General features: G+C 36.0%; 1 protein-coding gene across 10 annotated transcripts in view; it reads left to right on the top strand.

Annotated features, from left to right (window-relative positions):
• CABCOCO1 (ciliary associated calcium binding coiled-coil 1) overlaps window positions 1–12,063 on the top strand; it is a 103,003-nt gene that overhangs the window by 34,004 nt on the left and 56,936 nt on the right. For 2 of the 10 annotated variants that reach the window (XM_016918376.2, XM_063781828.1), the window contains one exon: window positions 4,333–4,633. The exons of the other annotated variants lie outside the window; for them this stretch is intronic. In XM_016918376.2, the coding sequence (XP_016773865.1) occupies window positions 4,333–4,365 (33 nt within the window). In that variant the 3' untranslated portion in view covers window positions 4,366–4,633. Of the gene's footprint in view, window positions 1–4,332; window positions 4,634–12,063 lie in introns of those variants that run through there. 10 annotated transcript variants of the gene reach the window in all.

Consider the following 12,063-nt stretch of genomic DNA (forward strand, 5'->3'; position numbering starts at 1 on the left):
AAAAAACTATCAAGTCTTTAGAATGAATGTAGTAGATTCCTATGTATGGTTATGTTAATATCTCTAAAATATATTCTTAATCTAAAAAGTGTAGAAGTAGAACAATATGAATAGTGTTCCCATTTATTTTTAAAAGCAAATAAACATGAAAATATGTAGACATGTATATGCATGTAAGTGATTGTATAAAAACCAAAAGAATTTATACTAACAATTAATATGGCTTACTTTTGGGTAGTTGGGTGGAAATAGGAATGGAATAGGATGTGAAAAGGGACATTTTATTCTGTATATTTCAGATTTAATGTTAGTCTTTTACAATGTGAATGTCTTCACATATTTTTGTACAATAATAAAATTGTTCCTTAGTTCATTCCCAAGAACTATAATGCTAAGGCACATTTTGTAAATTAAGTGCAGCATATAAACAAACTTATTAACATATTGATAGACAGAGTGATTTCATCTGGGTTTTTACAAGACGAAAGGCTGCATAGGAAAAAATACGTGAACTCTCAATCCATAAAATTAAGTGCTTTACAAGTGTGTTGCTACCATATTTAAAATTTCAATATAAACTAGGTTTACTAAAAAGTCATTTATAGAGTAAAAATCTGGTGTGGTGCTATAACATCCCAAATTTTCCCCAAGAAAATAAAATTTCTATCATGAATTATGCATATTTATCATATTGTAAAAATATTTATTCAGCTTAATTTCACCAAAGTGGCAACACATCAAATCTTAGATCATTTGTATTTTCAAAGGTTATATCCTATGTATGCATTTCAATACACACACACATATATACACATTTGTGTTTGGATATAAAAACATAAGATTAAGTCTGCTTTAATAATTTCTCTAACTTACAAAATGTGATAGATAGGTATAGCTTTATTTGTAATCATTTAAGCCAACTCACTCAATCTGTTTCAATATTTTATTTTGCAGCATGGGCATTTTCACATAAGCCCCATTGCACAGCTCCAGGGGCACCATTCACATTGCAGTCCATGTGTTTAATGGAGTTGTGCATTGTACAGATTGTGCAGCCATTGGTGGAGGCCCTGTTTTTGAAAGCAGTTCTGTAGCAGAATCTGATTATAATAAATATGATATACTTAGAAAGATATTTAAAGAAAATCATAAATATGCCTAAGTGCTTACCTTGACTAGAGTCACATTTTGGCAGCCTTTCATAACCCGAAATAATACCACTTAAGGTCAATAAATGCAGGACCTCTCTAAAGTCAGTGAATGTCAACTGTATATAATTTCATGTTCTGAGCACTTATTCCTATAGCAAAAACAAAATAAAACACTTTTTCCTTCCTTTTTTCAAAACCCACATAGATTGTGGGTGTTAATGACACTATACTTAAACATTGTTAGCTTTGTGGCAGAAAATAACCATATAAAAACATAAATTTTATTTTCTTTCTTTAAACTATAAAGTTATAGTGTCCTGAATAAACAAAATATGAGACTTACGTAAACATTCACCCTTTTAAGAAAAAAAAGACCAAAACAGCATTGCACATTAGATCATATTTTGGAAACGAGGAAGGCAACTGAAGCACAGCTATAAAGACGTCTTTTTTTCTCTTCAGTTTACCCTTGAGATGTACCTATCAAAATAATCTAACCTTATCCAGATGATGTTTTTAATCTTGAAAAAGGCTTTTTTCTTGTTGGATGATCCTATTAGCAAACTGCTGGAAGAGAAAATCATACAGGCCATAATTTGTAGTTTGACCTACTCACATTGGGTGTTGCTAAAGAAAATCAATCAGAAATTGTTGTGTTAAAATAACTCTATCTGCTCTACCTGGCATGTGTGACTAACTGACTTTAGAATCTATCATTTAAAGAAAATGGTTGATGCTTGGATATACAATTTATCAAACTTCACTCCAGTCCTTTTTCTCCGAAGCACAGAAAAATAATCATCCCTCTCTAAATATAAATCTTTTAGGAGAAATTCAAGGAATCTGTCTCCAGCAAAATAACTGATAAATGGCAGAAGCATAATTTAAAGATGATTTCCATCACAGATCACATGACATCTCAACTCTTGAGTCTGTCACCCAAGTCTTCCCATCTGTTGGCCCACGAGCATCAATCTCAGCTCCTCTGTGACCAGTTCTCTGATTGAGCTAGGTTGGCCTTTTCGTAATTACAGCTTGCTCATTTCCCTCTGCCTTGCAGTATGAGGCTGTTCTTACTGCCTGAAAAGTTCTCTAACATTTTGCTACCAACCCGTGCCTACTATCCCCTCATAGCTTCGTCTGAGAGACACTTTTCTTACAGAAAAAAAAAAAAGCGAGAGAAGAAGGAAGGAATAAAAAGTGCTTTCTCTTACATTACCTTTTACTTGTTATTTCCCCATCATTAAATGTCTTGTTCAAAAATACTGTCAGCATCCACTCTCCTAGAAATTGACTTCTAATTATAAAGTGATATCTCAAGCAACCTATTACTATCTGTAATTCCATGAGATCTGGGTAACTGACATTATTGTTTCTCCTGTTTTTCTGAGTATAGGAGTTACATACATTCACCTAGTGTTCAATAATTGTTCACTAAATCAATTAATGTAAAGGAGAAAAGTTTTATTTTATTGATTAATTATACAAAGTTATATTTGGAAAATATTATTTTGGTGTGTAGACTGAAAAACCTAAATCAATATCTTAAATTATTAATCATTAAGCCCATGACCAGGAAATTAAAAGCTGGTAATGGAATAACACATGTCTATATTAGTCATGTTTTCTGTTATAGAGAAACTGCCTTATATGGACCACCTTGGGAAATGGCTAACTATTGTCAAGACTGTAAGCTACCAGAGGCCACTAATATTATTGACTATATCAAAATTTAAAATTTCTATTCTAGGGGAGGGAAACATCATAAACAAATTTAAAAATCAAACTCTAAAAATAAAATTTCCAGTATAAATGACAGAAAAGGCATAATAGTCTTAATATTCTATATAATCAATAAGAAAAAGGTTACCACACTAATGGGAAAATTAACAAAGCATATTTACAAGAGAAAATATAAATAGCCAATAAACTTATGCAAAGATTTTCACCCTTTACAGTACTCAAAGCAATGTAGATTCAACAAAAATCAAATTCTCGAAAATTAAAATGAAACCATTGGCTTGTGAGAATGTGATGAATGGCATTCTCATATATTGCTGGGAAGAATGTACATTGTTAAACTTTCCAGAGAGTGGTTTGGCAAGATATATCAAATTTTTTATTTGTATTTACCTTTTGAGCCAAGGATTGTCCTTCACTGGATTTATCCCAAGTAGATAATCAGACAATGGGCAGAAATATGGGTGCATATATTTGATTATAATGGGAAAAAACTGTAGAGTAGCCAAATGTCTGTTATTAGAAGAAGTTTAAAATTCTTATGGTGCCTCTATATAATTCTATCATCATTAAGAGTATTCATATAGTGTTGTACTTACGATGGAAAGTTATTCACACTATGTTAATTATTTGATAACAAGCTACTAAATGTGTCCATTGTGACTGCAGTTTATAGTTTTACACCCACATCTGTGTATGTATATGTATACATATACATATACATACATGTATACATATACATACACAGAGAGAGAGAGAACGGGTCCTGAAGGACATACATCAAATTGTTAGCAGTAGTCCTGGGTTGTCAAGAAAATGATGAAAAGCATTTGATGTTAATGGTATACCAGATCGTCTTCACTTTCTCTTTCCTTTATGCTTGTCTTTATGAAATTATTTTTCTGAAATTATGTTTTGCAATCAGCATGTATTATAGCATATATACATGTTCTCATTTTTAAAAAGTAACAGCTTAAATTACCAAAGTTTTACTCTGTTCCCTTTTATTTTCCTTACTCAGCATTATTTCTTTTTTCCTTGCTTATTTAACTTTTAAAAAATGCATAACATTATAAAAATGTCTGTTTTATTTTGAACAGATGCATTTCATGTTTATGTGATTAGGCAGTGTCCTTTTCCCCTAAAGCAAAAGGTTCTATTGCAAATGAAGATTTAATTATTACTTGAGGATGAGTATGCTATTATTCATGAGTTATATAAGTCATAAAAAATGTCCAGGGTGATAACAATACGACCTAGAAAACAAGGACTTTAGCTAAGGGGATTTACTCTGCTATTTATGATACTATCTGGCCAATAGATGGCAGGACTTGGGGGAATGAATGCAGTCTAAGAAAAATCATCATGTTTCCATTCTATGATTACAAACCCGCAGAATCCATTAATAATCCACACTTCTGGCTTAAAGTGTTCTTTTCAGTCTTTTCTAGGGTGTCCAGATATGCATGCCTAAAGTAAACTGTATCAGGTTCAGCAACCCACATTTGAAAGTGGACATTTTCAAATCAAAATATTTTCAAAGGAAAATAACCTGGATTTTCCAAGACCAGAGGCCTCTGAAAAAGAAAAGATTCAGAGTGGATATAACTGTCTTCAAATCTAAAGGACTAGCAAGATAAAGAAGAGATTTGTCTTGTCTGCATAACTCCCAGATGGCAAACCAAAGATCGTTGGATCTTCTAGGGAGGATTTTTACTAAATAAATGCAATCACTTTCTAAATATAGAAGTAGCTAGAAATGGAAGGGATGAGATGTGGGAGGGCAGAGGCTCAAGCCTTCCTCAGTTTTATACTACCAACTCTCAGCACAGGTTCTGGCAGAGAGACGGCACTTTAAGTTTTATGGAATGAATTGAGAGATAATAGGTTACATCTTCATTGAATATATTTCAAGTTTAGCAATATGGCTTTTGTTGAATGATATTTTCTGAAGTTGTTTAAAGCACTAGAAGGGAAATTGAACTAGATGATCTATGAGTATGTGACCATCAAACCCAGATTTTTCTAGGATTTTTTAGGACTTTCAATTTAAACTATTTTGTCCTATTCTTCCCATGGGTATATTTCCAAATGTTCTTCTCATTAGTAAAGTCCAAAATTTATGATCAGCCAGTCTTACTCTGGGTAGCAGTTACTAATAGAATGACAAAGTGGATTCCTTTCTATGGGCGAGAAATCATGTAGGATTGCTTACAGTTGGAGTGGATAAATGCAGTTGTTTATAACTAAAAGGTCACTTACCATAAATATATAGCTGGCTCTATCTTGGTGAATGCAGACTTACATGTTAATAAATATAATCAATGTAGGTCAACCAAGACTCTAGGGTTATATATTTTTATTGATCGCTTTTTTTAAAAAAAAGAAGATTTTGATCACAGTTCTATAATATTGGGCCACATACCAATGTTTTCATAGTGTTCAAGTTGGCTTATGAGGCCACTCTTTAGGCTTGGTGAGTGTTTGACAGATGGCTGAGAATATACAAGCAGATATGCATTGTGCATGAAAGCATGCAAGTGAAGAGTCAATTAAGAAAGAATAAACATGCTTAGAAAGAGGCCACCTGATTGGTATTCTGACTACAGAATTGAGAAACTTTCTATGCAAATTATGCAGCTGCATCAGCACCATTGACATTATAGGAGTGAAGAGGAGAAAAAAAAACAGGAAAAAAAAAACAACAACAGAGTTCTCTGTGGCAAAATAGTTCTGTGCTCGATCAAGGAAATAATATAAAGGGGGATGTGGTAGAGAGAAGTTACTTTTTCTTCTATTTGCCTGAACCACTAATGACCACAGCAGAAGTAGCAAGTTTAACTGATGAATATGGAGTTTCATAGCTCCCAGAGCACTGACTTTGGACTAAGAAGAATTTAGATGGGAGATGCAACCTACTTTCCCTTATTTCAAGATTTGCATGCCTGGTACATACAGTATCATATAAATGTACAAAGGCTTGTGAGGAGACACACACACACACACACACACACACACACACACACTCTAAACAGCAGGAGCACCAAAGAGGTAGATCATCCATTATTCAAGGAATTTTTTTCGCCCCTATTCAATACACAGTAACTTAAATAATAAGAGACTTTCATATAAAAAGATAAAGTATTTTAGATGGGAAAAAAAGACATAATATAAGCTAACAAATGAACCCAGTTATTTTGCTTCATTTAAAGAGCGGAAATCTGACTTGAATGATCTTTTCCTTAATAATAAGCAAAATACATTAAATAAATATAACATACTAATATTCATGACCTGGAGCAACTCATGTTTCTTCTATGAAGACTTTTCTGACTTCTGTAGACCATGCTGAATCCTCCCTCCTGTAGACCACCATTGATGTGAACTAAGGCACTGTGCTTTTTGGTATCAGTTTATATGTAATCTGACTTTAGCTGGGCTGCCTTCAGGCCTGCCTCTACTTTCTCTTTCTCTCTCTCTCACACACACACACATATGCACGCACATAAACTCCTGCTGCCCCCTACACACAGTTGATTCCTAGGAGCTTGAGGGAAATGGTGACTTCTTACTACATATCTTTAGCTTTCTTTAAAAGCTCAGCCCAAAGATGATACATAGGGCATCACACAGAGACCTGGATAGTCTCCTAAGTTTTCTGTTGGTTTTAAAAATATGTGCAAAGGTCAGGCGCAGTGGCTCACGCCTGTAATCCCAGCACTTTGGGAGGCCAATGTGGGCAGATAGAACACTTGAGGCCAGTAGTTCGAGACCAGCCTGGCCAACATGGTGAAACCCCCGTCTCTATTAAAAATACAAAAAAAAAAAATAATTAGCTGGGCGTGGTGGCAGGCACCTGCAATCCCAGCTACTCAGGAGGCTGAGTCAGGAGAATCGCTTGAACCTGGGAGGTGGAGGTTGCAGGGAGCCAAGATAGTGCCACTGCCTTCCAGCCTGGGTGACAGAGTGAAACCCTGTCTAAAAAAATATATATATATGCCCAAATTCTTCCAAATATTCTAGAACTTAATTTCTTTCCCCTTGAAAGTGGGCTGGGCTTAGTGCCTTTCTTCTAGTGAATACAATATGGCAGAAATGGCAGAATACCACTTCTAAGATGAGGCTATAAAAAACCTGTGGCTTCCATCTCGGTTCCTCTCTTGATCTCTCTCTTGCACTGGTGATGCTGGTCGCTATGCTATAAGGACACTTGGCAGCATCTGGAGAGGCCCACAAGGCCAGAGCCTGAGGCCCACCTACAGATGCCTGAGTGAGCATGGAAGTAGATCCTCCTCTAATTGATCCCCGAGATGAATGCAGGCCTGACTGACAGCTTGAGTGAAATATCATGAAAGACCCGAGCAAGTACCACATAGCTAAACTGTGCTCAGATCCCTGACCCACAGAATTGTGTATTTCTAAATATTTGCTGTTTTAAGCGCCCAGGCTTGGGGTAATTTGTTACATAGCAATAGATAACTAATACATTTCCCATTCATAACAGCAGCCAAAATCTCTCTCTTTTGCCCCATATTTCAATCATCCCCAAAATGCTTACTCCTTTTTTTTTTTTTTTCATTTTCTCCTCCCCTGTGTCTGGCTGCTTCTTGCACAACCCACTCTAGCCTCCTGTTGTTGCTCTTCAATCTCAGAAAAGCCCCCTTGGATTTCTGGTTAAAGAAAAACAAAACAGTTCTCCTCCATGAATGGCTTGTCTCCCAAACCATTGTTCATAATAGGTGCTTAATAAATATCTGTTCATAGTATAAGCAAACTTCAAATTCTTTTGACTTGTGCAAACAAAATTTATTCATTTGAAAAATGTTTTCTTAACAATTGAGACTAAAGTTATGGAGAGAGGTGCTTCAGTGTTTGAAGCTAAGTCTTTTGTGAGCAAGACTTGCTACTGATAACTCTAAAACCTTATCTGGTACCTGAGCGAGACAGACGTTGGACTCCCTGTACTCTTTGGCTTCTGGAACAGGAAGAAGCATACATTTTAATTTCACATGATCAAAGCTGCTGTACAGTTAAAGCTCAGCAAGTATTTCCACTCAGGAACAATTCTGGGTTGAAGATCATTGTCTTCTAAATGCATTTCCAGGTCAGTGTCTGTTGCAACCTGATTATCAAGGTATTTATTGAACAAATGCAGTATGCCTACCAGCATTCCCAGTACTCTGGAGACTTTCGGTCAGTCAGTAAGTTCCTGTACACATATTACTTTTATTGCTATCATGTGACACTGGCTAGTAAAACAAACACAGTTTCAAAATGCTCAGAGCCTAGCAAGAGAAACAGACATTAATTTAGTAAACCCACAGGCATATAATTACAAACCAAGTACTGTAAAGGAAAAATAGAGGTTACCCTAAAGAGGTATATTAGAGAGCTTCTTATAATCAGTGGATCAAGGAAGCCTCCTGTGAGTTAGTTATCTTTGTGAAGAGATCTAGGCATAACATGTTAACTAGGCAAACATGTAGTGCAAAGGGAAGTGGAGTTAGTTGAGCATTTACTGTATGCTAGGCACTAAGCACTTTAAATATTACACACACATAATCTTCACAACAACCATAGAGGGTGAACACCTCTTCAACCATATTTTTAAAACATGAAATCTATTACTAATGTCCACAAGCTTAACCACTGTCCGAAGCTTCCTCTGCAGACTTGAGTTAATCCTTAAAAGTATCAAAGACAACCATGAATGAAAGAGACTGTTTAGATCATTTTTCAGTTAAGCAGCATGTGATATTGATTACCTACAGAAGTTTCAACAATTAAAACCCAAACAAAATAGAACACAGTTTGAATTATTACCTTCCAAACATGCACTCTAAAAGAATAAAGGATGATATAAATAATAGTGTAATGAAGTTATTTTAAATTATTCTTTTACAACCCTTTCCATTTCTTTATACTTTCTACCCAAGAACCCCATGATGTTCTTTTTATGTAATAAATACTGCTAACCAAATATATATGTTTCAGTTTATGTGCAGTTTATGAAAACGAACACCGTACCGTGTATTAAATTACAGCCGAAATTGAGAAAAGAGAAGGGAACGCAGTTCATTATTCTTTGTTAAATAATGAATGTTTTTGAAATAATATGATCATTAAATGCAAATGAGCATAACTCTGATATAAATGTAAATTTTTCAAAACTTGAAATGTTCCTTAAGATAAACTCTTTGGCTGAATTCTGAATATTTAATTGTTCCGCTTTCACAAAATGAATGCAGTCACCTATTCAACATAATTAGTTATCTAGGGAAAAACAATTATAATTGAACATAGCTGCTTCCCAAATGCATTTTAAATAACATAAACAGTCCTATGTTAAATATTTGGCCCGCTGCTTGGATATCTTGTATTTGCCTCTCCAGACCCCTTTTTCTACCCTACATTGTGCCTCAGAATGCTAATGTTATGGAAACCATCCAGAGGCTCCTTTGCTTCCTGGTCTTCTACCTATGCTGGCAGGGTGCCTGGGTGGGAGAAAGCGTGAGGCTGGGGTGGTTTCATTCCCAGCTCCCTCCCCATTGAATCACTACATGTTGGGTGCATCCTTCACAGGTTATAGTTTCTGTCCTGTCTATGCAGCTCTTCTCCCTGTATTCTGGAAACTGTTCCTTCCCCTTTCCCAATCACCCGAGGGATAATAACAGAGATAGGGTGCTGTGCCATCCCCGTTACTTTCCCTCAAACCAGCCTGCACCTTTGTATAAAGTCCTTTTATTAAACCCTCCTCAGTGACCCATTTTCGGTGCACTATTTTCTCTTAGAACCCTAACTCTATAGTAATTGATACCAGGAGTGGCCTCAGGAAACTGATCCTCAAATGAGATTCGAATTGGGTTGTTCATGTATATGCGTGGTGTCCAGAAAACTTACTGGGCAGGAGTAGGTGTAGGGAGAAATTGGGATGCAACACTGAGGAACATGACTGAGCATTGACTGTAAGGATAGCCAACAGAAGATAATTAAATAGCAAGTTAGGCAGGCGAATGTGTTGATGTGAGTGCACTCAGGATATGGGACTTGAGAATGTGGGTCCAGCACTCAGGAGTGGCATTAAGAGTCTGCTAGGCTGCTAGGCTTGCCATACAGTCAATTAGGTTGTTGTGGCAGAACCTCCCTGGCAGGATGCAAAGAAAAGAAAGGATTCTGATAGTTCAGGGAGATGAAATAATGTACTATCTGTTTAGCCATTTTCTACTTATCACCTGTGGATGTCCAGAGGATACACTCCTCTTATCTGGGCATTCGGGAATCCCTTATTGGGGAGGTTTTCATCATCACTGACCACCCTAGTAGTGGCTATTCTCAGTAGGCTGACTTCTAATCAGAGGCGTGAGATGCTTTGAATAATGTTTGGGATGAAGAGCGTGCTGAAGGGAACAGTCCACAATCACCATTCTAATGACAAGCTTATGTGTTTTTAATCACTAAATGAATCTTCAGTATTAGTGAGAAAAACGTGTTGCAATGGAACTTTTTTTTAAAGAAATCTCCTGAAAATATACACTGCTCACTAACCTTGAATGAATGTACTCTGCATAATTGACACAAAAAAGTGTGGAGAATTATTTCAAGTTTTGCACAAGGTAAAAACAGAAGCTGATACATGAGCTTGGTTCAAAGGTAAGCCCCCCACCACAGGTAGTTGGATTACCATTAACGATTTTCTTAATCTCTATGAAGTTCGATTCTTCATCTACAAAATAAGGGGACTGATATCTGTCTCCCGTTGTTGTGCAGATAAACAAGACAGGGCCTGGCATAGGACAGCATCTCAACTAACAGGGCAAAGTACGTTTGCCTTGGGCATTCCTCTCTCATTGGCATTTGCAATCTATTACTACATCTTATACTATAACCTTGAGATCAGGCTCCACAACTACTTATTTTACATCCCTCATGCCCAGCACATAGACAGATGCATACCAGATCCTAACTAGTGAGAGTGATTGAATGAATTCATGAATGTGTTGTTGTGAGGATGCAATGGAAGTGGTTACTTTAAGGTGTACCTTTCTTTCCTTCCCTCTATTGGTGTTTATATTTCACGTCTTCATTTGTTGCCTTTATAGTCAAGGACAGTTTACTTAACTGCAGGTTTGCAGTAGGTTCCTCCTCATTAAAATTGAGATGACATCTCTCTCTTTTCCATTCGGGCTGCTATAACAAAAATATCATAAACTGGATGGCTCATAAGCAACAAGAATTTATTTCTTACAGTTCTAGAGACTGGTAAATCCAAGATAAGGCACCAGCAGATTTCTAGTGTCTAGAGAAGACTTGCTCTCTGCTTTATAAGGAGTGCCTTCTTACTGTGTCCTCACTTGGTGGAAGGGGTGAACAAACTCCCTTTGGCTTCTTTCATAGGGCATTAATCCCCTTTATGAGGGCGGAGCCATCGTGACCTAATTGCCTCCCAAAGGCCACCCCTCTTAATACCATACGTTGGGGACTAAGTTTCAACATATCAATGTTGGGGAGATGGGAACATTCAGACCATAGCAACCTACTACCCTAGTAGTAGTGCTGTGAAATAAATTAGATAACAGTTTAAATACCTACAAAATAGGGCATACTCCATAAATTTTATTTTCCTTTCTTTTGTCCAATTTGTATTTCAAGGACTCAACACATTATAGACACTGAAATAAATGTTGTCCATGATGGACTACGCATAAACTTCTAATTTGGAAAGTTTATACACTGTTCATTTCTTTTAAAAAACTCCCAAATATCATATTACTGCCCATGGGATTGCAAAATATTTTTATGCCTTTTATGGTTAAAATGCTCTAAGAATTTGGAAGAAGTCCCACTTCTGAAAGTTATTTCAATAAATCCGAAATGAATAGATGTGGAAAATATTTAACATTCAACAGTTAATTTTGAATAAGAGAGATACGTAGTTGATTTTATCCCTTTTATTTCTACAAACCATAAGAAGAAACAGTTTGGACAGGTTCCTCAAAAGAGGCTCCCCAAATCCTTTTTAATGGGATACATCAACTCAAGTGTCACCCAAAGATTATTCCTAACAAATGTACATATTGTTTGACTTTGCTTGGAATAAACAAAAAGCTTAAAATTAGATTATTGCTTAGAAACAGAGCCATTAAATTAAAATAAGGCCAGACATTTGGAACTA

This window comes from Pan troglodytes, chromosome 8 (assembly GCF_028858775.2).
Source record: "Pan troglodytes isolate AG18354 chromosome 8, NHGRI_mPanTro3-v2.0_pri, whole genome shotgun sequence".
Taxonomy (NCBI): Eukaryota; Metazoa; Chordata; class Mammalia; order Primates; family Hominidae; genus Pan; species Pan troglodytes.